The sequence below is a fragment of the Mercenaria mercenaria genome, chromosome 1 (genome assembly GCF_021730395.1).
Source record: "Mercenaria mercenaria strain notata chromosome 1, MADL_Memer_1, whole genome shotgun sequence".
Taxonomy (NCBI): domain Eukaryota; kingdom Metazoa; phylum Mollusca; class Bivalvia; order Venerida; family Veneridae; genus Mercenaria; species Mercenaria mercenaria.
In genome coordinates, this window is record NC_069361.1 from 96,536,613 (window position 1) to 96,563,143 (window position 26,531).

General features: G+C 34.3%; 1 protein-coding gene across 1 annotated transcript; it reads left to right on the forward strand.

Moving 5' to 3' along the window:
* The first annotated feature begins 2 nt into the window (after positions 1 to 2).
* LOC123529601 (F-box only protein 11-like) lies at positions 3 to 21,547 on the forward strand. The gene is made up of 19 exons (XM_045309993.2): positions 3 to 201; positions 2,537 to 2,695; positions 3,164 to 3,311; positions 3,651 to 3,780; positions 6,000 to 6,080; positions 6,546 to 6,681; positions 7,209 to 7,315; positions 8,145 to 8,256; positions 9,877 to 9,980; positions 10,331 to 10,468; positions 12,449 to 12,666; positions 13,350 to 13,435; positions 13,840 to 13,934; positions 15,772 to 15,894; positions 16,257 to 16,342; positions 16,646 to 16,866; positions 17,206 to 17,424; positions 17,910 to 18,018; positions 19,199 to 21,547. Exons 1-19 carry the CDS (start codon positions 105 to 107, stop codon positions 19,425 to 19,427), a joined length of 2,598 nt encoding a protein of 865 aa, XP_045165928.2. The 5' UTR covers positions 3 to 104; the 3' UTR covers positions 19,428 to 21,547.
* The last annotated feature ends 4,984 nt before the right edge of the window (positions 21,548 to 26,531 follow it).

Consider the following 26,531-nt stretch of genomic DNA (forward strand, 5'->3'; position numbering starts at 1 on the left):
TATCCATTCGCGTGACAAATGTAAATTTCAATATGGCCGCCGGATTCAGACATTGATAATAAGTTGTGTAAATAAATTAGCATTTCAGTTAATTCCAGGCAAAAATGCCTTCCTCAGCTGGACGTAATACAAGATTAAGTTCCAGGCTAAAACGTAGACGACCATCTCTGAAAAAAGGAGCAAGCAATGCACTGAATTCAGGTAGGAAGTTTAAATTTATGTCGGCACTGCTTCGCCTGGAGCAAGGAAACGATCAATAAAAACACGAAAATATCTATGGGAGCTACCAAAAGGGTATCGTAAGGTTGATAATTCTTGGGAGAAAATAATGTACAGTTAATTAGTTTAGAAAAGGTAAACAGAGTTTTCTGTTGAAGAATTTACTCATAAGTGATGTCAACAAAGAATCAACAGTAGGTCAACAAGGGAGGTAAACCTGTAAAACTCCTCTATGAGTAGCTAATGACAAAAACTTTAGTGTTCTAAAGATCAAATTGTGTTAATTTTGTAAGGCTTGATGGTTGCTTGCTGTTATGCAGTGTGGAGATTGCCCATAGTCAAAATAATTCGACGTTCAGATTGTTTTATATTTGTGACGTGCAATCTAAACATCAAAACTTTGAAGGACCAAATTCACCAAAATAATGGAAGTTAAATCACAGTACACAGACATGTAAAGTTATTGGTTTTATATGGCGTGTAAACACATGGTAAACGTTGATCATGTACAGTACATACAAAGGTTTAAATCACAAGAAAATTCATAATTTTGGGTATTTTTTGATAATTTTAACATAGATTAATCATTTAATGAGGAATTGAATCCCCTTTTGATACATGTAAGTTATATTTTAATTTATGGCCAATTTGTGAAATAATCGGCATTTAAACCTATAGCATATAAAGCGTCCGCAACGATGAAAATTCATCGGAAGTTGCTTCAAGTATAACTGCCATTGCTTTAAGCCTTACCCATATCAGCATTTAACTATTAGGAAAAGGAAAACATTTTAAAAAAAATTAAAAAGTCGTAAAATACTAGTCAGACGTACTTGCTTCAATAAATTGACGTTAATATTCATTTAGAAACTTTAAATGAGATGAATATAACGCATAATTTTTTAATAAGAGACTTGAAATCTATGAACAGGTGAATATATACCCTGACACCTATTTCAAATTCAATACACAGCATACTGCCGATGACACTAAATTGCAGAAACAAAACAAAATATACATTTAAAAAATGTCAGCAGGGCAATGTTATAAGACTCATATTAAATTTTAACATAAATTCATTATCAGAGATGTAATCATAACAAATACATCATACATTATACAACAAAACATTCCCAACAAATTTCATTGAGGATTTCCTGACAGAAATATGCAGAATAAATTCGGATGTGAGAGGACAGCGACAAACTTTCATAGTCATTTGCATATATTACGTATCCTTTTGGTTAGAATTGTGTTTTGGTGTATAAAACATAGTTGACAGAATGTATATTCATGTAAAATATTGAAAGGCAGACAACTTGATGAGCAGAAAGACTTTGACAATATGTATATATATAGTAGAAAATTTAAAAGTATTTTTGTCAGAAACTGCACGCACAATTTCAAAATCCTTTCAAACAGATGTTTCTGGGGTAAACCTTACCAAGGTATTTTAAATTTTTCTTCTTCATCAAAAACATATCTGTTTTAGGGCATGGTCACTTTCCATTTTATGTATATAAACGAAATATGAAAAATCTATTTGTCAGAAACTGCTGGGCTGATTTCGAAATAATTTAACCCAAATGGGTTAAAATTATCCTTTGGTGAATATATACTCTCTATAAAAAATGTTCAAATTATTGCAATTCTTGAAAAAGTTCCTTGGATGACCATTTACAAGATGGAATAAACTGTTCAGCTTTTCAAAAATAAAACAGAAATAAAGCACCATAGCTGAAAACGAAACTTAAGAATCTCACAACAATATCTGCTAAATAGTTCAGTTTTGAAATAACTTCATAGAAATGTTTCTTCAAACACAGTATGCTGAAACCTTTGGTCTGATTTTAAAATGTTCTTTGGGTGACCCTCTTCTAAAATTGATAAAAATCATACTTACTTATCAAAATAGAAACTGACTTCCAGCAGTGGTCTAGTTTTTTTACAGGTCTGTGGACACAGTCCGCACGGTCTTAAAATTCACTTAGTTTGATGTCCATTTTTAAAGTCATTGAAATGTCAAAAGGTCTTGGAATGTGCTAAAATTTATTCCTGAACCTTAAAAAGGCTTGAAAGTTATTAAATATGGTTAAAAAGGCCTTACATTGAGTGAAGCTTTGTGATTTTTATTAATTGCGCAAAGAAACGATGAAAACTGTTTGAGGTAAATCAGGTGACTGGTGAAGTACTGAAGTTCCCACTGTTAAGCGACGAGATACAATTTATTTAAAGTTTTCAAGATAGCAATTAAGCAGGTACAACATTATAACTGATAAAAAAAATGGAGTATCATTTTTTTGTGTTCTACTTTTAGCTAACTCTGACTCAAATGATGAAGCAGCTTCCACATCAGGAGAAACTGGAATCCGAGTACAGCAATACAATCTGCGCAGGAGACCTGGTGACTCCAGCAATACTGCAGTGCCGGCAAAACGAAAGAAAAAGACAAGGCAAAATACACCAATAATTAAAGGTATTTTTAACTTGTGATTACACATTGATGTGCAAAGAATTGATATGCAACTATGTGGATTTTTATCTCATCCCAAGGTAGTTAAGCATATTTATTATAAAAGACATACACATGTTATGTATATAGAGAACAAGTTTTATGTAGTGTTTTAATGTAGAAGCATCCTAGTATTTATAAAATTAACTTATTAACTTATATAATGGTGAAATTTATAATGCAAAAAAACACATAATCCACCTATTTTTAGCTGGCAATAGAGGTTAACATTTATTTATTTAAGATATTTTTGCCAGACTGAGGTCCATTGATAAACTTTGGTGAGATTAACTTGATGGCTCTGGTGCAGTTTATTGTGTTATGTTTACTATTGTTTTTGTTTTGCGTTCTGTAATGTGTAAAAATACTAGATATATTCAAGAATGTGAGACTGAGTTCATGTAATACTGTGGTATTTACTGAATTTTGTAGGTGAAGCTGTTGGTGGAAAGTACTTGCAGCAGGATCTGCCAGATGAGGTCCTTCTCAAGATCTTCAGTTACCTGCTAGAGTTTGACCTGTGCAGGGCCTCACAAGTTTGTAAACGATTTAGAACAATTGGAAATGATGCTGAACATTGGTAAATTTCTACTAAAATATGTCGAAGTAACATGTTGCTACAGTATTTAAATCAAGACAAAATGAGACAGAAGTTTTCAAGTTTGAATTTTAAACCTTTTATCATGTTTGCTTAAAATTTCAATGGAAAACAGTTATAAATTTAATAATATTTTTACAGAGATATAGGAAATAAAAAGAAACAAAGATAGTAATTTGTATATGATTTTATTTAAATTATTGTATGTCTAAATGGGTAATAAACAACAAATTATCAATACTTGCCCAGACTGGAATTACATAGGGGCTGATGTTGTTCTGTATAGGATTAAAGCTGAATTTTTCAATTATTTTTTAATAGGAAAAAGCTGTATCAGGAATTGTTTGAATATGACATACCCCTATTCCACCCAGAACCAAAAGTATTCACATTTGTAGAAAAGGAGAGCAAGGAATATGAAAATCAGTGGAAGGAAAGCTTTAGACAGCTGGTATGTAGTTTTTAGCTCACCTGTCACAAAGTGACAAGGTGAGCTTTTGTGATCACGCGGTGTCCGTCGTCCGTCGTCCGTCCGTGCGTACGTGCGTCCGTGCGTCCGTAAACTTTTGCTTGTGACCACTCTAGAGGTCACATTTTTCATGGGATCTTTATGAAAGTTGGTCAGAATGTTCATCTTGATGATATCTAGGTCAAGTTCGAAACTGGGTCACGTGCCATCAAAAACTAGGTCAGTAGGTCTAAAAATAGAAAAACCTTGTGACCTCTCTAGAGGCCATATATTTCATAAGATCTTCATGAAAATTGGTCAGAATGTTCATCTTGATGATATCTAGGTCAAGTTCGAAACTGGGTCACGTGGGTTCAAAAACTAGGTCAGTAGGTCTAAAAATAGAAAAACCTTGTGACCTCTCTAGAGGCCATATTTTTCATGAGATCTTCATGAATATTGGTCAGAATGTTTACCTTGATGATATCTAGGTCAAGTTCGAAACTCGGTCACGTAGGGTCAAAAACTAGGTCATTAGGTCTAAAAATAGAAAAACCTTGTGACCTCTCTAGAGGCCATATTTCTCAATGGATCTTCATGAAAATTGGCCAGAATGTTCACCTTGATGATATCTAGGTCAAGTTCGAAACTGGGTCACGTGGGGTTAAAAACTAGGTCAGTAGATCTAAAAATAGAAAAACCTTGTGACCTCTCTAGAAGCCATATTTTTCATGAGATCTTCATGAATATTGGTCAGAATGTTCACCTTGATGATATCTAGGTCAAGTTCGAAACTGGGTCATGTGGGGTCAAAAACTAGGTCAGTAGATCTAAAAATAGAAAAACCTTGTGACCTCTCTAGAGGCCATATTTCTCAATGGATCTTCATGAAAATTGGTCAGAGTGTTTACCTTGAAGATATCTAGGTCATGTTCGAAACTGGGTCACGTTGGGTTGAAAACTAGGTCAGTAGATCTAAAAATAGAAAAACCTTGTGACCTCTCTAGAGGCCATATTTTTCATGAGATCTTCATGAATATTGGTCAGAATGTTCACCTTGATGATATCTAAGTCAAGTTCGAAACTGGGTCACGTGGGGTCAAAAACTAGGTCAGTAGGTCTAAAAATAGAAAAAACCTTGTGACCTCTCTAGAGGCCATATTTCTCAACGGATCTTCATGAAAATTGGTCAGAATGTTCAGCTTGATGATATCTAGGTCAGATTCGTAACTGGGTCATGTGCGGTCAAAAACTAGGTCAGTAGGTCGAAAAATAGAACAACCTTGTGACCTCTCTAGAGGCCATATTTTTCACGAGATCTTCATGAAAATTGGTGAGAATGTTCACCTTGATGATATCTAGGTCAAGTTTAAAAGTGGGTCACGTGCCTTCAAAAACTAGGTCATTAGGTCAAATAATAGAAAAACCTTTTGACCTCTCTAGAGGCCATATTTTTCAATGGATCTTCATGAAAATTGGTCAGAATTTTTTATCTTGATGATATCTAGGTCACATGTGCTCAAAAACTAAGTCACTATGTCAAATAATAGAAATAACGACGTCATACTCAGTTCAACACTGGGTCATGTGGGGATAGGTGAGCGATTCAGGACCATCATGGTCCTCTTGTTTCTTCACAGTATCCTGCAGATTTATGAAAATAGGAGAGAATGAAAATGCTATGTGAATATGAAGTTTTTACTGTTACCTTTGTATCTTCCTTAACTGCTACATGTAGCCCTCAGGAATAGTGATCTTTCAGAATAAAATTTTCACTAGGATAATTATGATGGCAATGGCCCAAATGGATAAATCCCTGACAGACTGACAGGACTTAAAGTAAAAAAGAAATAACAGTAAAACATAAGATTCAAAATGAAAAATCCCTAGCCTAAATGGTTGGGTATTTGTAGTTGTTCACATAAATTGTATTAGCTTTAACAGAATACCAGTGCAGCCATTAAGGCTAGTGATATTTTGCACCAGCAGGAATCTGTAGCAGTATGTCAGGTTGTATAGCTGTCACAGTAACTATATCTCAGTTTTAGGGAAGATCCTAACACATACAGAAGTGGAGAAAATTGCAGTTGGCTTTCTTTCTGAGTTTGTTATCAGAGTTTACAAGTACTGTAACATTTAAGTTAAGATAATGTTTGACTGAGATTGTGTCAATGGGAGGTAATCAACTTAAGCCCTTTAATATTAGGATATATATTTTTCAGTACCAAGGTGTTCATGTGCGTCCTGGATTCTATGATTTGTATTCATATCGAGGAAAACGATTGAGAAGCAGAGATCTTGTGGTAAGTGATACACACATAAGGCTGGTTTTTCACAACATAAATCATCCTTTTAAACTTGAAAACTTGTGTAGAGAATAGCAGACCAAGTAGTATCTCGTTATCACACAAATGTTTGTTCTTATAGGGAAAAAGATATCCAGGCAGTTTCAAGGGTTATCCTGTGATATGCATTTGTAGTTTCTTGACTGGATGAAATGCTGTACAAGGCAGTTGAAATCTCATTTAAGGAGTACAGATGATAAGTTTTGTTTTACCAGTTAATGTTGATTTGGAGATATCTGCTTTTGAAAATGTAAAAAGGTTAACCCGCAACTCTGATTTAAATGTTTGCAATTGTATTTAAGTAGAAATAGCTATAGAAATATGTGGATAGCATCTGTCACTTGACAATGAAAGTATTTATCATTGTTATATAAACCAGGTTTTGATATTCAATCTTTGATATGATTGCACATGTATTTTCAGTGTTTTGACACAATAGAGCAGGCATACACATTTGTGGATACAGAAGATATTGAAGATGCCATCATTTTTGTCCATTCTGGAATCTATGTGGGAGAATTTCTTCTAATTGACCTCAATGTCTCAATACTTGGAGCAGGTATCTGATACCAAATATTTGTTGATTTATTTTCAGTGAAAACTTAAATTTGATATGATTAGTTTAGTGGACTCAGGGTTGAATTTAACAGTTTTTTGCACTTGTAAATTTTTGCGACGACAAAGCAATTCATCAACTTTAGTCGCAATTGAATTTTGTTTGTGTGCATACTGGTAGTTACTGTGTTGCTTAAAAAAAAGTCATCAGTCGGTGTGTACTGTGTGAAACATCATTAAATACGTATTTACAGCAGATCAAAACTGAAAGTTAAGGAAATTAAAACCGTCGTAATTTCTACTTGAGATTTTGCAAGTTTGGGCAAAAGTCTCTCACATTTTGCGAGTATGCAAGCTTAAATTCAAACCCTGGGACTTCTAAGCCTTTTGTCCTGATTTTCTGTATGATGCATATTGTCATTTTAAAATTTAACATTGTATGTTTTGCTACATGCAGGAGAGTACAAGTCTTGTCTTTGCACTTTTGTTTTAAATACTGTAACAGTACAGATGTATTTGATGTTGTTACAGCTCCAGGCAATGTGATGGATCACGTGATTATAGAACGGGAGAGTGAGTCAACGATCGTGTTTGTAGAGGGCGCTAGAGATGCTTACTTAGGATATATCACTTTAAAGGTAAACAATCTGCTTGTTATATTTACATAGTTCTAGTATTGTCCGTAAGTATTGACCTGGCACTCATGAATATTCCGTATGTTTCCGTAAATTAATTTTCAGTGTCCGAACCTAAACAACGATTCACTATTGAAAAGCCAATTATATACCATCATGTATCATGTGAAGATATAGCTGTGCGGACAAGGCGTTTGGCCACTAACCTCAGAGTTGTGTGTTCGAGTCCTCTGTCTGACCAAATTGTTTTATTTTTTAATTTTATCTGTTTGTCACACTTATCAACGAAAAACTCTACTATCGATTACCATTCTTCTACGTACATAAAGCTGTTTTACAAAATGTCGTTTAAAATTTTCAGGACCGGACAAGCATTCATTCTATTCAACGGATAATTCATAAAATAAGATAACCATAGATACAAATACAAACACAAAGAGTTATATTTTTTAAAAAATGGTTAGCAAAGAATTCGAACCCATGTTAACGGGTTTCCAAGTCGGAGAGCTTATCACTACACCACTGTGCCGTCGGTTATCTCTATTGATTATTTTGATAAATCTAGATATTTTCAGGACAAAAATATCGCGTAAAATAACGAAAACACCCGAAAATATTGGTGAAGATTAATGAGTGCCAGGTCAATACTTACGGACAATAAGTACAGAATTGTTTTTCCTTCACATAAAACTTTGAATTGTTTGTCAGTTTTGAGTATAAATGTGTTTTATATCCAAAAAGTACTACTTTATTATGGTTTTCTTACAGTTAATATGTAACCAGTGATTAGTGAATGTTTTCCATGGTTTTCAATGCAGTTGGTCTATTTCAGTTTACTCCAGATATAGCCTCATCTGTACCCCACCATAAACATTATGCTCTTGAAGTAACAGAGAATTGTTCTCCTACCATAGACCACTGTAGGATCAAGAGCACTTCTGTTGGTAAGTCAGTTTTACTGAAGTCAGTGTTACTCATTTAGTGATAAATGTTGAAATAAGTGCACTATAGAAATAATAAAAAATTTAGTATGGAAGTGTTTTGGATTTTTTCTCTAAATGGAAACACAGGTGGCAGTAACGTACCTAGGATACAGTATGAGTCCATGGGCCATATGCACTTAAATTTATTACAATTATAATGTTTTCTTAGGAAAATAATGACAAAGCCATTTTGAAAAAAAAATTTGCTCCTGTGACAATGAGCCATTTACAAGGAAGATATGAACAGTTTCACACGTGCATTGCTACCAGGTCCGTATTTTTTTTTCAAACAATATTTCCTTATCAATGATTGGTCACCTTTTCGGCAAGAGATTTATCTTTCAGAAAAACCTTACTTCAAAACCCAGTTCCAAACAGTTTACGCATCACGAGCGAGCAACGGCGTACAAAACAAAAGTGATTTCTCCACCCGAAAAAATCCCACACATTTTTCGCACCGAAGTCTCCCCCCTAAAACACATCAAGTACTCCGTCCCAGTTAAAAATAACGTTACAACCGGTCAGAATTGGCCAAATGCAAACTAACAAGACCGAACATCAGGTTTAACTCTTCGTAATTACTTACAAATTTGCAATTTAACTTTTTCGCTTTCAAAAATTACCTTCGCCTGCCATGATTACCGTTGACAAAACAGTGGTTGTAAAGAACGTTTTTATTGGCGGAGAGAGTTTACGTATTTCAAACGTAGCGATAAAATCCAAAGAGTACCCGAATATAAACAAGCAGCGATGGCTCACGAAGATTATTTACCAAATTCAAATAAATAACAACTGGTAAGTAATAAAGTAGAAATGAACCTTATTTTTAGTCTTGTTAGTTTACATTTAGCATATTCTGACTGCTTGTAGCGCAACTTTTAACTGACAAGGTGTACTTGATTTGTTTTAGGGGGGAGACTTCGGTGCGAAAAATGTGTGGGATTTTTTTCGGGTGGAGAAATCACTATCGTTTTGTACACCGTTGCTCGCTCGTGATGCGTAAACGGTTTGGAACTGGGTTTTGAAGTAAGGTTTTTCTGAAAGATTAATCTCTTGCCGAAAAGGCGGCCAATCATTGATAAGGAAATATATTTTTGAAAAAAAAATACGGACCTGGTAGCAATGCACGTGTGAAACTGTTCATATCTACCTTGTAGATGGCTCATTGTCACAGGAGCAAAATTTTTTTCAAAATGGCTTTTTGTCATTTTTTTCCTAAGAAAACATTATGATTGTAATAAATGTAAGTGCATATGGCCCATGGACCCATACTGTATCCTATGTACGTTACTGCCACCTGTGAATGGAAACACACTGCGGAAGCTGTTGGTTACATAAGGTTTTTCCCTAGGAAAAGATGCTGTGAGTTTGTGAAATGGGTATGCATGAATCTAAATTGTTTTATCTCAGATTTGTAAAGGAATTCTTACAGAAATGTCAGTGGTTTATAGCACTGTGTCATTGGTGTCAGTCTGCAATACGAGGTGTATGTCTGTGGAATAATGAATGTATCTCTAAGAATGTCGGTGATTGTGTTAACCATTGAGGGAAATGTTACAATTTCTATTTGTATATTTGTAGGTGCTGCTGTTTGTGTGTCTGGTTCAGGTGCTGATCCATTTATACGACACTGTCTCATCAAAGATTGTGAAAATGTTGGCCTCTACGTTACTGATTATGCACAGGTTGGTACATTCTAAATTATTCAGATGTATTTATATTTACATAATTATGAACATAAGGGCAAAATGGGTGCAAGTTATGATAAAGAACACAACAGAAAATCAAGTATATACAATTATATGTCATCTGTGAATTATGTATGCTGAAAAAAAGATCTTATAGCAATATTCAGCATGGAGAAAGCTAGTACAAGTTACACTCTGTATATTTTCTAAGGCCCCAGTTTGATATACCCTTACCTTTTTATTTACAACATAGAATAGTACAAGTTCCTTATTTAGTGTTTTTCTTGAGATTTTCCACTGATTTTCGTCTGTCACTAAAATACATTGACCTTTGTGTGTTATTGTAGGGTACATACGAGGACAATGAGATCAGTGGTAATGCCCTTGCTGGTATCTGGGTCAAGAACTATGCTAACCCTATCATGCGCAGAAACCATATCCATCATGGCAGAGATGTTGGAATATTTACATTTGATTATGGACAGGTTTGAATCTTCTGAATTGTTTTTGATCTGTATGAATATCCCTACACCCAAAACTTCATGTTTGGTTGCTAGGTGTAAGTACAATATGATATTGTGTTAATCAGTACAGTTTCTTTAGACTGCTGTATGAAGATGTTATGTTTTGTGGGTTCATGGAAGATGAATTCATCATTACATATTTTTAATTGAGAAGAAAGCTGTAAGTACACAATGTTTTATTAGCTCACCTGTCACATAGTGACAAGGTGAGCTTTTGTGATCACCCTTCGTCCGTCCGTCCGTGCGTCAGTCCGTGCGTCAACAATTTCTTGTCTGCACGATAGTGGTTTCATTTATGATTTTATTTTAACCAAACTTGCACATAACTTGTATCACCATAAGATCTCGGTTCCTTTCTTGAACTGGCCAGATCCCATTATGGGTTCCAGAGTTATGGCCCCTGAAAGGGCCAGAATTAGCTATTTTGACCTTGTCTGCACAATAGCAGCTTTATTTATAACTTGACTTTTACCAAACTGGCACACAACTTGTATCACCATAAGATCTTGGTTCCTTTCTTGAACTGGCCAGATTCCTTTATGGGTTCCAGAGTTATGGCCCCTGAAAGGGCCAGAATTAGCTATTTTGACCTTGTCTGCACAATAGCAGCTTCATTTATGATTTTATTTTAACTAAACTTGCACACAACTTGTATCACCATAAGATCTTGGTTCCTTTCTTGAACTGGCGAAATTCCATGATGGGTTCCAGAGTTATGGCCCCTGAAAGGGCCAGAATTAGCTGTTTTGACCTTGTCTGCACAATAGCAGGTTCATTTATGATTTGAATTTAATCAGACTTGCACAAAACTTGTGTCACCATAAGATCTCGGTTCCTTTTTTAAACCAGCCAGATCCCTTAATTGGTTCCAGAGTTATGGCCCCTGAAAGGACCAGTATTAGCTATTTTGACCTTGTCTGCACAATAGCAGCTTCATTTATGATTTGATTTTAACCAAACTTGCACACAACTTGTATTACCACAAGATCTGGGTTCATTTCTTGAACTGGCCAGATTCCATCATGGGTTCCAGAGTTATGGCCCCTTAAAGGTCCAAAATTGGCTATTTTGGCTTTTGCAGCCATATAGATACTTCTTTTATGGTTTTATTTGATACAAACTTCCAAAATATCTTCAACAACAATAAATCTTGGATTCCATGACAAATCAGATCCAATCGAAGGTTCCAGAGTTATTTTATATCTGATTACCTCCCCTGATTGTAATCAAAATGGATTTATATCAGTAAGTACTTATAGGACTTATTTAAAATTTCATTATTGTCATTAGTTGGACTGAGTCAATCAGGGTAGATAACTATGGACTGATTTATGTCAAATTACCTCCCTTTATTTCAAATTAAAATGGGTATATCTCCGTAACTAATGAAGATACTGATCTGAAATTTCATTTATGTCAACAGATTTATTTGGCAGATTATATTGTTCACTTACAATAATTTTTTTTTGTTTACTTCCCTTTTACGTTACTATAAATAGCTTATTTTTAGTAACTTTTTTATTATTGGCCGTAGGGAAAAACCGAGACCACTTTTCTGTGGTACAACATGGATGGTACCTCCAATTTTTAGGTGTATTTTGACATATCTGTACCTTGTAAAAAAAAATTTTTCTTTTTGGTTAAATTTCTTCCCTTTGTTGTTCGTCCTTTGGACTTAGATATTTTTTCTGAGGACCTTCTTGTCCTCAAGTGCAGTGATAACAGGTGAGCAATATAGGGCCATCATGGCCCTCTTGTAATAAAAGACGCTGATGGGGGCAGATAAAATTTAATGAGCAGAAAAATCAGTTCAAGTTCACAAAAAAATCATAAGGTTTTACATTTCCCAAGGTCTCAAGAAATATGAAAGGAGCTACGAACTGATATTTTTGTAACTAGATTTTCTGGCAATTAAGGGAATTCTATAATATTATATTTCAGGGTTACTTTGAGAGCTGTGATATACATAATAATCGTATTGCTGGCTTTGAGGTGAAGGCAGGAGCCAACCCTACTGTGATTCACTGTGAAATACACCACGGTCAGACTGGTGGAATATATGTGCATGAAAATGGTCGCGGACAATTCATAGACAATAAAATACATTCAAATAACTTTGCGGGTGTTTGGATAACTTCAAATAGTGATCCTACTATAAGGTAACACAAACTGTTATGTTTTTAATATTTATGTAACTAAAATTGTTGGGTTGGTTTTGGAGGTATTTGTTTGCCATCTTATTATGTCTGAAATAATGGTGGTTTGAAGCTTGGTCAGGATTTAAGTCACTTGTAGCAAAACAACTTGATTTAGATTGAAGTTGCAGTTTGGTTGCTATGTGCGGCTTGCAGCTGGCAAGTCTGAACATATTGTATTGATAAATATATAGTTGGCAATCATGAAAAGAACCATCTTTAATCCTTACCCTGCTAAATTTCTGTAATGAACTTGTCTGTCTTTCAATTTGGACAGTACAGTTAACAGACAAAAGAGGTGCTTACCAAAAAGATACTGAATGGCCAACAGTGCAGATCATGATCATACTGCATGGATGATCTACACTGGTTGCAAAGGCAGAATGAGTCGTTTCCAGCATGATAAGGGTTAAATTTTGGATAATGATAAGTGTTAAATTTACCAACAGGTGTTTATAATTCTAGTACATATTTTGCTTCAATCCTGCCTTTAGAAAAGCGTGTTTGAATATCTGTATAGTCGTTGAAAAGCGAAATATTAAATTGGTTTATTGTATGTAGAATAATAGATTTTCAAACAGTGCCTGTTAGTTTTGCCGATACCAGGGCTATAATTAAAAGTGTTAATATTTGATGTACATTTATAGGAAAAATGAGATATACAATGGTCATCAAGGTGGTGTGTATATATTTGGTGAAGGAAGGGGACTTATAGAACACAATAATATATATGGTAAGTAACAGAGGATGTAGTATCTGTTCAGAGTTACCTTTCAGATCTTTCTTGTATAGGTATGTTTCAGAAAGAGAACATTTCCACCCTGTAATATCACAGTTAATCTGTTCTTTGAAGATAGCAGTGTGCAAAATTATAAACAAAATAACATTCTCATTATCTCATTTTTTTTAGAAAAATATATATTAAATGACTGATTATAAACAGTAAATTGTATATTAAAAGTTTGTGTTGTTTTTAAAGATTTTTGTTGCAAATCTAATTTTATTCACCAATAAGTTCTCATATGATATAACTGAAGTGTTGAGATGAATATGAATAAAAACAGGTCAGTAGTCCATGTTGTCCTAAATGGAATGTGTGTTGTCACTTGTTTGTTTTAAAAATACAATTATTTCCAGGTAATGCCCTAGCTGGTATACAAATCCGAACCAACAGCAATCCAATAGTTAGACACAACAAAATCCACCATGGTCAGCATGGAGGTATCTATGTGGTGAGTATGGCTTATTAAGTACATTTATGTCAGTTTATGAAATCACATGATATTCTGTTTCCTTAACTTTGTATTTTAATGGTTCTTATAATAAATAAGCCAGACACCCATTTAGTTTTAGTTTTACGTTATATTTTCTTGGCAATATTTGAACTACAAATTTACTTGTGAGAAAGAGGCATTCAGTATTTTCTAGCATGTCATTCCTGTAGACTCATTTTATCATGGTGATACGAAGCAAGGAAATTTGGATTAGTAGTAAAGAGCTTTGAATAGGTGAAAACTATAGCTTAGATTTTAGAGGGTAAAAAGGGTAGAAAGTATTTTACATTTTTAGCTCGACTATTCGAAGAATAGTCTAGCTATTCTACTCACCCTGGCGTCGGCGTCGGCGTCGCACCTTGGTTAAGTTTTTGCATGCAAGTACATACAGCCATCAATTAAAGGCATATAGCTTTGAAACTTATTTTTTCTTTTTCTAGGTCAATAACCAACCTCTCTGGGTCAAGTCCCATAACTCTGACATGTATTTTGAGCAAATTATGCCCCCTTTTGGACTTAGAAAATTTTGGTTAAAGTTTTACATGCAAGTTACTATCTCCAAAACTAATGCAGATATTGATTTGAAACTTCACATGTGTCTTCGGGGTTATAAAACTAGTTGATAGCAGCAAGTCCCATAACTCTGACTTTCATTTTGGCCAAATTATGCCCCCTTTTGGACTTAGAAAATTCTTGGTTAAAGTTTTGCGTGCAAGTACATACAGCTATTTCTAAAAGGCATATAGATTTGAAACTTATTTTTTCTTTTCTAGATCAATTACCAACCTCATTGGGTCAAGACCCATAACTCTGACATGTATTTTGAGCAAATTATGCCCCCTTTTAGACTTAGAAAATTTTGGTTAAAGTTTTACATGCAAGTTACTATCTCCAAAACTAATGCAGATATTGATTTGAAACTTCACATGTGTCTTCGGGGTTATAAATCTAGTTGATAGCAGCAAGTCCCATAACTCTGATCTTCATTTTGGCCAAATTATGCCCCCTTTTGGACTTAGAAAATTCTGGTTAAAGTTTTGCGTGCAAGTACATACAGCTATTTCTAAAAGGCATATAGATTTGAAACTTATTTTTCTTTTTCTAGATCAATTACCGACCTCACTGGGTCAAGTCCCATAACTCTGACATATTTTTTCAGCAAATTATGCCCCTTTTAGACTTAGAAAATTTTGGTTAAAGTTTTACATGCAAGTTATTATCTCCAAAACTAATGCAGATTTGATTTGAAACTTCACATGTGTCTTCGGGGTTATAAAACTAGTTGATAGCAGCAAGTCCCATAACTCTGACCTTCATTTTGGCCAAATTATGTCCCCTTTTGGACTTAGAAAATTCTGGTTAAAGTTTTGCGTGCAAGTACATACAGCTATTTCTAAAAGGCATATAGATTTGAAACTTATTTTTTCTTTTTCTAGATCAATTACCAACCTCATTGGGTCAAGACCCATAACTCTGACATGTATTTTGAGCAAATTATGCCCCCTTTTAGACTTAGAAAATTTTGGTTAAAGTTTTACATGCAAGTTACTATCTCCAAAACTAATGCAGATATTGATTTGAAACTTCACATGTGTCTTCGGGGTTATAAATCTAGTTGATAGCAGCAAGTCCCATAACTGATATGCATTTTGGTCAAATTATTCCCCCTTTTGAACTTAAAACTCTTTTGATATTTAACCTTTTTGGGTAATATTTTCCTGCTTCTGGGACAATATTTCGAATAGTCGAGCTTGGCTGTCTTACGGACAGCTCTTGTTGAGGTTTGATATTACAGCATGAGAAAGGCCAAGGTTTGATAGAAGAGAATGAAGTATACTCAAACACACTTGCAGGTGTATGGATCACCACTGGGAGTACACCTGTACTTAGACGCAATAGAATACACAGTGGTAAACAGGTATGTTGTGACAAAGTTTGGAATATTTGGTTCTTGTGTTAAATATAGGTAGCATCTGTTTTCAGGTAGGTTATTAAAATGATTCTCTTTATTTATAGCAAAGTTTTCTGTTTATATACAGACTTTTTCTTAAGTAGAATGTTTCTTTATTGTTTGTATGTTAACCTCTTTGATGAGTTTTTGCCTGCCATACTGTATTAGCCAACTCTCATAGGTTTAACCCCCGGGCAGTTTTGGTCTTATGCAACCATAAAAAGTGCAAAACTTACTTTCATTTTTAAAACAGTTTTATGAATTTCGAATCAATTTTAACCTAAAACAGTTGTTTCCAGTTACTATATGATTGAACATTTTGTTGACAGGTTGGGGTATATTTTTACGACAATGGTCATGGTGTGCTGGAAGATAATGATATATTCAACCACCTGTATTCTGGTGTTCAAATTAGGTAAGTGTCTGTGTTAAATATTCCTTTAAAGGCGTACACTAGAATTCCCTGTATATGAGATGGGCGAAAATTTTCCCAATAACAGAATTTCTGTAAACTTTGGATATTGAAGGACAATCATCTAAGAAACAAAAATATGCAATAAAAATCATAGGTCACCGGTATCGAAAAAGAGTTATCTGCCCTTGAAAACGTCATTTTTGGGGGAAATGACGTTTTCAAGGGCAGATAACTCTTTTTCGATACCGTGTATAGTTGTGTTTTATATGGTGTGTGCTGTAATATTTTCATGTCTTATTACAGAACTGGAAGCAATCCATTAATACGAAGGAACAAGATTTGGGGAGGTCAGAATGGTGGAATATTAGTGTATAATAGTGGTCTAGGAATGATAGAAAACAATGAAATATTTGACAATGCAATGGCAGGGGTGTGGATTAAAACAGACAGTAACCCTGTGTTAAGACATAATAAAATTCACGATGGAAGAGACGGTGGAATTTGTATTTTCAACGGGGGAAAAGGTATGTATGTTATCACTTCAGCACAGGTCTGTGTTACAGCAGTGGGCGTAACAACCACAGGAGATTAAGTGAAAATTTCATGAGTGGCACATTTACGTATAAATGGGTTTGTTGCATATTGGAATTACATTTGCTGCCTGGCTTGCAGGTGAATTACATGTTAAATGTAGGTGCAGGAGTATGTATGGGAAATTTTTGTATATGTTTCTGACAAACAGCACTTTTAACATATGACATTGACTTCAGTTGTACCAAAACATTGTTAATCAAAATATTTTCCACCATTTGCTCTGTTATAGTGTTTTTTCATATGAACAACTTTTGTATATTTGTCAACAGGAATTCTGGAAGAAAATGACATTTTCCGAAACGCCCAAGCTGGGTTGCTAATCAGCACACAAAGCAACCCAACTTTGCGGCGGAACCGAATATTTGATGGTCAGGCTGCGGGTGTTGAGATAACCAATAATGCTACAGCAAATCTGGAGGGTAACAAAGTGTTTAATAACAAATTCGGAGGGTTGTGTCTCGCAAGTGGAGTAAATCCAGTCATGAAAGGTTAGTTAATGAAATATAGATCTTGGTGCATGTATATACAACAGCTGTAGTATCACTGAAGGTGACATTTGTTATTTAGATTTTAGTGTGAAAAGTTCGTCAAATGAAAGGGCAGAAAAAATGGAAGCATACTGTAAATAAGCTAGTGTGTAGTCAATATGGTTGTCAGTACATTTCAAATAGCTGTATTCTTGCTATTCAAATCTCGCAACTTATGGTTGGAACATAACATGAGTATGAGAGAAAGCTGTCTAGGTGATTTGACATGGGTGCTGGCAGTTGTATTGGAGTAGGCTGTGAGCATCTTAGTCACCTCAGCCAGTGACCTTATGATCTCTGCTGTAAATGTGAGTGACTCTTAACCAAAAATAAACAAATTAAAGTACATAAACTATTTAATGCAAAAGTAGATATTTATCCAGTAAAATAATTGCTTCCCAATGAGAAATGTTATTTCCTAACTATACAATATATTTATGTTTCAGATAATCAAATCTATGGAAACCACAACATGGTACAGAAAGCTGTGTCCTCTGGTCAGTGCCTATACAAAATCTCCAGCTATACAAGCTTTCCAATGCATGACTTCTACAGGTACTTTCACACTTAATCTATCTCCCTCGTAATTGTGTATTTTATATACCTTATATGTATAATGCGTCTTTGAGATAAGTCAGTTGTCATGAAATTTTATGCTGGATCTAGCTATTTGAAACATTTTTCTGTGAAGTTTTATATGTATATCTATTTTTCTATCCTACTTGGCTGTGTAAAAGTTGTCATTTAAGACATGTATAGCTCAGTTCATATCTGTTTGCTGGTTTGTAAACATCTAATCCACTATGAGTTATCAACTTGATATTATCAGCTTTGCATTTTTTGACTGATTATATTTGAAGTTTGTCCTGCTGGTTGATACAGACTGAAAATTACTGTTTACTGTTTTGATCAAATAAGTGGTCCTTATAATTTACAATAACAGTGTGTTTACCATGCAATCCTAATCTTTATTTTAGTAAGAGCATGTATTGATAGTATGTTTATGCTTGGGTAATTCCTAGTTAATACATTGTACAACAACCTGAGGAATGTTTAATTCCCCCACCTGAAAACAGGGTTTATTCCTATAAATGAGAACACAATTAATTCTCCCTCCTGAGAACATAGTTAATTCCCCAACCTAAGAGCACTCTTAATTCTAACACCTGAGAACACTTAAATCCCCCACTTGTAAACATGGTAAATTCTCCCATCTGAGAACACGTTAAATTCCCACTGTGAAAACATGCTTAATACCTCCAGTAAGAACATGTTGAAATTACCCCTTTGAGAACATGTTAAATACCCCATGTGAGAACACTTAATTGCCACTTTGAGAACACATTTGATTACTTCATGAGAATGCTGTTAATGCCCACATTTGAGAACACTGTTAATACCTCCTCCTGAAAACGTATACAGGTAATTCTCCACCTGAGAACATGTTTAAGTCCCACACCTGAGAATACGGTTAATAACCCCATTTGAGAAAACTGATTTATGCAAAAAATCTGTTATTTTATAATAAAGCATCTCTCATTTCTATTAATCTCATTTTAACTGAATATGTATGATACTTTCGTCAATATCATATTTAAGAATTCAGTTATTGTACATAGAGATGTTTTTAACTTGAAAATTCAACATTGCCTTGCGGTATGCACAATTTTAATACTTAAACATAAGGACATGATAATAATGGTTGTCTTTTAAAGTGTATGTATCATGTTTGCAGATGTAAGACATGCAATACAACTGAGAGGAATGCAATCTGTGTGAACTGTATAAAAACTTGCCATGGAGGTCATGAGGTGGAATTTATCCGACATGATCGCTTCTTTTGTGACTGCGGAGCAGGAACGTTGAACAATGCGTGCAGGTTACAGGGTGAGCCAACCCAAGATACGGACACGCTCTATGATTCTGCTGCACCTATGGAATCTCACACACTACGAGTTAACTGATAGCATGCCAGTAGGGATTTACCTTGTGTTGTGGATTTATACTTGATATCGGGTAGTTTTTGATAGTGTCATTAACTACAGTTGTCAACTACAGCAGTTATAAACATTACATGTATATCACATGTATTTTTATGTTACAAACGTAACAGAGTTGACATCCGAGCCAGTGCTGAGGGGAGTTGATCAAAATCCAGCAGTTGAGGAGGAAAAGAACATTTTGCCAAAACTTTAAGGGAAGGAGTAGTGGTTACCAGTATCTAAATTCCTAAGGAATTCAATATTTATACATATATCTTAGCTTTGATACTTAGACAAATTGCACAGTTACATTGTATTCTCATAGCAAAACACACTGCCACAGAGTCACTGTTGCCTTGGTGACTGTACCAAATTATTACTACCTGTGTCACAAGTTTGTAAGCGTGCCAGTCATGTACTGGCCATGATAGTTATGTCTAGATAATGTCTAGTTACACATTATAATACACTGCCCTTTTTCATGGTGAAGTTCTTTGCATCTATACACAGTGTCCATAACCCAGAGCTAAATGCATGGTCAGTTGAAAGTATTAGAGTAGATGTTAAATTATACATAGAACACATTTGATAAAAGCTGTGTACAGGTAAAGGCAAACTTGATTTCAGTTAATGTTTCATAAAAAAGGAATAAGAAGTTTGTTTGAAATAAAAGTTTAAATGGTTTTACACTGCTTAAGATCATCTGAAACTTTATTGACACTTTAAATGGTTGAAACAGAGTTTTATATTTTAGAGGAATAATGTGTAGCATAACACATGCTTAACATTTACCAAGATTTAATGTAGATTGGTTCAGTTTAAAAAATTAGTGATAAACAAAATTCTTTAATAACAAGTATCTTCAAGACTTGAGAGTGTTCTGATTGAGAAGTTTGATGTAGGCAGGATATTGAGGAAATAGGAAAGATTTCTTACTTACTACTGGTGTGTGATTTTGTTTGATGATTACAGATCCAACTGCTGATACCCTTTTATACAAGGGTGACAAATGTGCCACTGTAAATTACAATACATGTAGATACACATAGTGTTAACACTGCATGTCCATGTATATACAGACTGTGTACAAAGTGCACAAAAACACATATATTTGTAAAGAGATTGTTGTGTATAGATATTATTTGTACAAATGTATTTTAGGATTTTTTTCGGTGTTGGTCAAAACAAAGGTCTGTTAAATTTGTTCTTTTTTATTACCTTACACTGAAAAGTGCTAAATAAAAACTCGTCTTACAATTTTAGCATTCAATATTGATGGTGATATTGCAATACATTGTATAAATTTGTAAACTATATTTTTTTTGTATTTTCCGCACCAAGTATTACTTAAATGTTGTGCAAATGGAAAGTTACTTTGTATATTCAAATCTTTTTAATTCAGCACTTAAGATTTTTTTTCATAAATTTTTCAATATTTTATTCAACAAATAGCATGTGATTACAATATATTTTACAAAAGCAAGGGATCGAGTAGTAAGCTAATAACCTTTTTTAGAATTTAGAAACTCTTTCTTGAAAACAGGTACATACTAAATTACAGTGACAACAATTGTAATATAAAATGTTCAAGTTTGAAATATTTTTAGAAGTTCTGAATTTGGAGTTGACTTGAAGCTTTCTCTTATCGAATTTGATGGATCTTAACATAATTTAAAATATTTTAATCAAAATCTTTTTTGACCTTAAAATATGTGAAGATATAAAAGATTCACATTAATAAGCGCAAACTCGTGTTTAAAGGCAGTCCAGTGATTGTATAATATGTCTGGCTTACATGCCAGTTCAGCAAAAAGTTGGTTTGTCATCAAACAATAAAAGACGAAAGTTAGGTTCCCAGCTGGTTCTGGCTTAAGGTGCTATCTTCATAATTAACCCAGAGCATTACTGTCACAAATTGTCAGCATGATATTTGATTTAAACCACTTACTACATATTATGTTGTGTATTTTGGGCCGGAGGCCTTTGTTACATTTAATAAACTTTTGACTTGACTTGACTTGACATGGTGTACTCACTGCTTTTAAGCAACCATTTTATTTATTAACAATTTTCATTTTATGTTGACGTTCAGGTGCTGTAGAGTTTTCGTCTTGTTGAATTTGTTTTCTTACTGAGTGGCTGATGGTGGTATTAACATTTTCCATTCTGCAAGTTTTAATTAAGATGATTACTTGAATATTGACATTTTACAAACACATTTCTAATTTGTTAACCTGGAATTTTATAAGACAGTTAGGCCGTAATAATTCAACCTGTAACAGATTATCCTGACATTCATTTTGAAAAAAGGACAAATTCTGTAGCAATTTACTGCGTAAATAGTCTTAAATTATTTTCATCTTGTAATAATTTACATGTTCAATGTTATGTTTAAAGCAGTTTTAAGTACAAAATGAATATCTTCAAAGTAACTACATGAAAATCTGGTCCCTGTCCAGCAGACTTGAAGAACATTTGACTGTGGTCCAGGTTCCAAATTCATCAAAGTTTGAAGACTGAAATTTGGACTTAGAATGCTAAATATTCAGTTTGCCATGTCTTTCTTTCAAATAAACTTATGAATGTTTGGTAAGCTGTCTCTAGAGAAGTTTTGTTAGATATATTTTATGGCAGTGGCATGGAAGAAAAAAAACATCATTTGAAGGCCAAAGACTGAAAACTTTGATAAATACTGGTCCTGAACTAATGATTGTGTAACTTGCTCTAACATCAATGGATTTTTTCAAAATAATGTACCAGTATATAAAAAAGTTACTGCATGATGCAGGTGTCATTTGTAGCTATTTTCTATCCAGTGTTGCATTTATGATTATGTTTTTGATAGTGCATTTTACCTAAGTTCTGGTGATAATAGTATTGCATATGTTGTTGTTGTTTTAAAGCTATAGAAAATAGCATCTGGGATGCAAACTTTGTTGAAAGTATTGTACACATAGCATAGTATGAAATGTTTTATTTATATGAAAGACATACAGTTCATCATAATGATTAAGGCTGACAGTTAGTTCCATTTCTCTCATGATCTCTTCAGATTTAACAGGTATTTAGGGGAGAAACCTCTTAGTATTGTTGGATAAAAGTTGAAGGGTGTTGCTAAAAGCTGTCACTTCTTACATTTATACTAATTTAAGGCATTAAATCGCAGTAATTGTCAAAATGCAATGGAAGAGTATTTATTTTTAGCTCACCTGTCACAAAGTGACAAGGTGAGCTTTTGTGATCGCGCGGTGTCCGTCGTCCGTCGTCCGTCCGTGCGTCCGTGCGTCCGTGCGTCCGTGACGTCCGTAAACTTTTGCTTGTGACCACTCTAGAGGTCACATTTTTCATGGGATCTTTATGAAAATGGTCAGAATGTTCATCTTGATGATATCTAGGTCAAATTCGAAACTGGGTCACGTGCCATCAAAAACTAGGTCAGTAGGTCTAAAAATAGAAAAACCTTGTGACCTCTCTAGAGGCCATATATTTCACAAGATCTTCATGAAAATTGGTCAGAATGTTCACCTTGATGATATCTAAGTCAAGTTCGAAACTGGGTCACGTGCCATCAAAAACTAGGTCAGTAGGTCTAAAAATAGAAAACCTTGTGACCTCTCTAGAGGCCATATTTTTCATGAGATCTTCATGAATATTGGTCAGAATGTTTATCTTGATGATATCTAGGTCAAGTTCGAAACTGGGTCACGTAGGGTCAAAAACTAGGTCATTAGGTCTAAAATAGAAAAACCTTGTGACTCTCTAGAGGCCATATTTCTCAATGCATCTTCATGAAAATTGGTCAGAACGTTCATCTTGATGATATCTAGGTCAAGTGCGAAACTGGGTCACGTGGGGTTAAAAACTAGGTCAGTAGATCTAAAAATAGAAAAAACCTTGTGACCTCTCTAGAGGCCATATTTTTCATGAGATCTTCATGAATATTGGTCAGAATGTTCACCTTGATGATATCTAGGTCAAGTTCGAAACTGGGTCATGTGGGGTCAAAAACTAGGTCAGTAGATCTAAAAATAGAAAAACCTTGTGACCTCTATAGAGGCCATATTTCTCAATGGATCTTCATGAAAATTGGTCAGAATGTTCACCTTGATGATATCTAGGTCAAGTTCGAAACTGGGTCATGTGCGGTCAAAAACTAGGTCAGTAGGTCTAAAAATAGGAAAACCTTGTGACCTCTCTAGAGGCCATATTTTTCAATGGATCTTCATGAAAATTGGTCAGAATGTTCACCTTGAAGATATCTAGGTCAAGTTCGAAACTGGGTCACGTGGGGGTAAAAACTAGGTCAGTAGATCTAAAAATAGAAAAACCTTGTGACCTCTCTAGAGGCCATATTTTTCATGAGATCTTCATGAATATTGGTCAGAATGTTCATCTTGATGATATCTAAGTCAGATTCGAAACTGGGTCACGTGGGGTCAAAAACTAGGTCAGTAGGTCTAAAAATAGAAAAAACCTTGTGACCTCTCTAGAGGCCATATTTCTCAATGGATCTTCATGAAAATTGGTGAGAATGTTCAGCTTGATGATATCTAGGTCAGGTTCATAACTGGGTCATGTGCGGTCAAAAACTAGGTCAGTAGGTCGAAAAATAGAAAAAACCTTGTGACCTCTCTAGAGGCCATATTTTTCACGAGATCTTCATGAAAATTGGTGAGAATGTTCACCTTGATGATATCTAGGTCAAGTTTAAAAGTGGGTCACGTGCCTTCAAAAACTAGGTCATTAGGTCAAATAATAGAAAAACCTTGTGACCTCTCTAGAGGCCATATTTTTCAATGGATCTTCATGAAAATTGGTCAGAATTTTTTATCTTGATGATATCTAGGTCACATGTGCTCAAAAACTAGGTCACTATGTCAAATAATAGAAATAACGATGTCATACTCAGTTGAACACTGGGTCATGTGGAGATAGGTGAGCGATTCAGGACCATCATGGTCCTCTTGTTTCAAGACTTTGATTTATGCTATGTAACTGGAAATATCTCCTTCATTATTTGAAGTGTAATACAGGTGGAGAAATGGTTGTAGTTTATCTTAAAATGCGTCATGATTAACAGCAGTTTCTCCACAACTTTGAGATCAGTGTAAATTTTGAAATTCAAATTAGTTTATGAAATAAGAAAAAAAGGAATTGCAGTTTGTCTTGCATTTGTTCTATATTTGAATAGTCAAACATACTTTCATTATTCAGCTTTTGAAGTTAAATAAGTTTTAAAATGATTAGAGCTTATTGACAAATATACATCACTGTTGAAAGTAACTGTGTCAAGAATGACTGGGGGTTTATTCATTTATATTATACACTTGCACAATTGAGTTGTCCAGCTTGCTTTTTATGTTACCTATAGGTGCTAACTCTTCTGTAACCTTACAGATGCACATATAATAAATCAACCAAAGGCTCAGTATGTATGTTATTCCCTGGCTCAATAATGTTGGAAGGGGGATAAAGTGGTTTTGAACTTGTTTGTCTGTGTGTCTGTGTTTACTATGATATCCAATGTGAATAGACTTTCAGTTCAGTTGAAAGTCTCTTATATTTAGTTGACAAGTAAATTAGAAATTACATTTGGACGATTTGCCCCAGGATTTGTGGCCCTTTGATTACTTGACTTATATGCTGGGAAAAGAATGGTTGAACCTAGTTCTGAAAGCCAAAGGGCTCTTGTTTCATCTAGAGTAGCTTAAGTACACAGCTTACTTTCCAACCATTGGAACAAATGTATGTGCATTGAAAATGTTAAGCAGGGGGTATGTGTCTATAAAGGCAGTTCTAGGTCGTCTAGATGTTGTATGATCTCTATCCAGTATTGTAAACATGGAAGTTTTCTTGAAGGATAGGTGAACCGTTATTTAAGCCTGTTTATATTTAGGAGAAAAATAACTAGTATTTTAATCTTCACCAGTCTTGCTTTTAGCATTAATGACATTTTACACATGCTGTCTCAGTTTTTGAAAAGTAGTTAAAAATATGTACTGCACAGGAAATTGATTCTTGGATTGCTTTACAACTTGCAGTTTTTTAAAACATTTGTGATTTAGTAAAGTTTTAAAAATTTAATGTCGATTTTATTTCCATAATAAAAGTTTTTAAAGAATGAAAAAATATTTGTAGTTAGGCCAACAGAATTCATGAATGGTTTTCTCCCTCTGACATAAATAACAATAGACATTAACCCTAAGCATGCTGGACACGATTGATTCTGCCTTTGCGACCAGTGCAGATCAAGATCAGCCTGCACATCTGTGCAGTCTGATCATGGTCTGCACTGTTTGCCATTCAGTCATTATCTTTATGGTATGCACCCCTTTTAATAGTTATTAATGGTACTGTCAAAATTGAAAGATGGACAAGTTCATTATAGAAATTTAGCAGGGTAGGGGTTAATACTAAAAGACAGCCTAATCCTTTAGGACAATTTCTGTGTTATACAGCTGATTCTGTGGGTTCTTTACTATCTCTTGTATTTAGATGTAGATTCCTTTTATGGTCTGTTATAACCCTCTTTGTTAGAGTTTTATATAATTGTTCTTTATTAACATTTTGTTTAACAGTGATGAAAGTTTTATATGGTACTAATTTTAACTCTTTGTACAGACTAGGTGTTTTTTTTTCTGGGTTTAAGTGTTGATTAGTCTTGTGGATGTTTGTATTTTTATGGGTTTCTTATTGTTCTACTGTCAACTCAATGTGATAGTTAATTTCTTCCTAATTGTACAGATGTTCATTGTTCATTTTCAGAATCATAACTTTTTATATATGAAGTTTATGGCCTAATTCCCATATTATATTTTAGGTTGACGAGTGACAAATTTTAGTTTGGTTAGAATGTGAACTGTTTACACATTGAAACTTAGAATGCCTCGATATTTCAGTGGTTATCTTGAATTCAACAAAACTTGAATAAAAATGATGATTAGTACAAGAAAATTACAACAAATTTATTGGGTGTCTTACTATATTTTAATGGATATGACAAAAAAAAAAATAAGGAAAAATTATATATATTAACTGCAAAAGTAGATTTTAAATGCGTTTTATTAATGATGCATGAATTATGAA

Coding starts and splice junctions, on each gene's coding strand:
- LOC123529601 (XM_045309993.2), top strand. CDS start 105: ATGCCTTCCTCAGCTGGACGTAATACAAGATTAAGTTCCAGGCTAAAA. Junction 8,257..9,876: donor GATCAAGAGCACTTCTGTTG/GTAAGTCAGTTT, acceptor GTATATTTGTAG/GTGCTGCTGTTTGTGTGTCT. Junction 15,895..16,256: donor GAATACACAGTGGTAAACAG/GTATGTTGTGAC, acceptor TTTTGTTGACAG/GTTGGGGTATATTTTTACGA.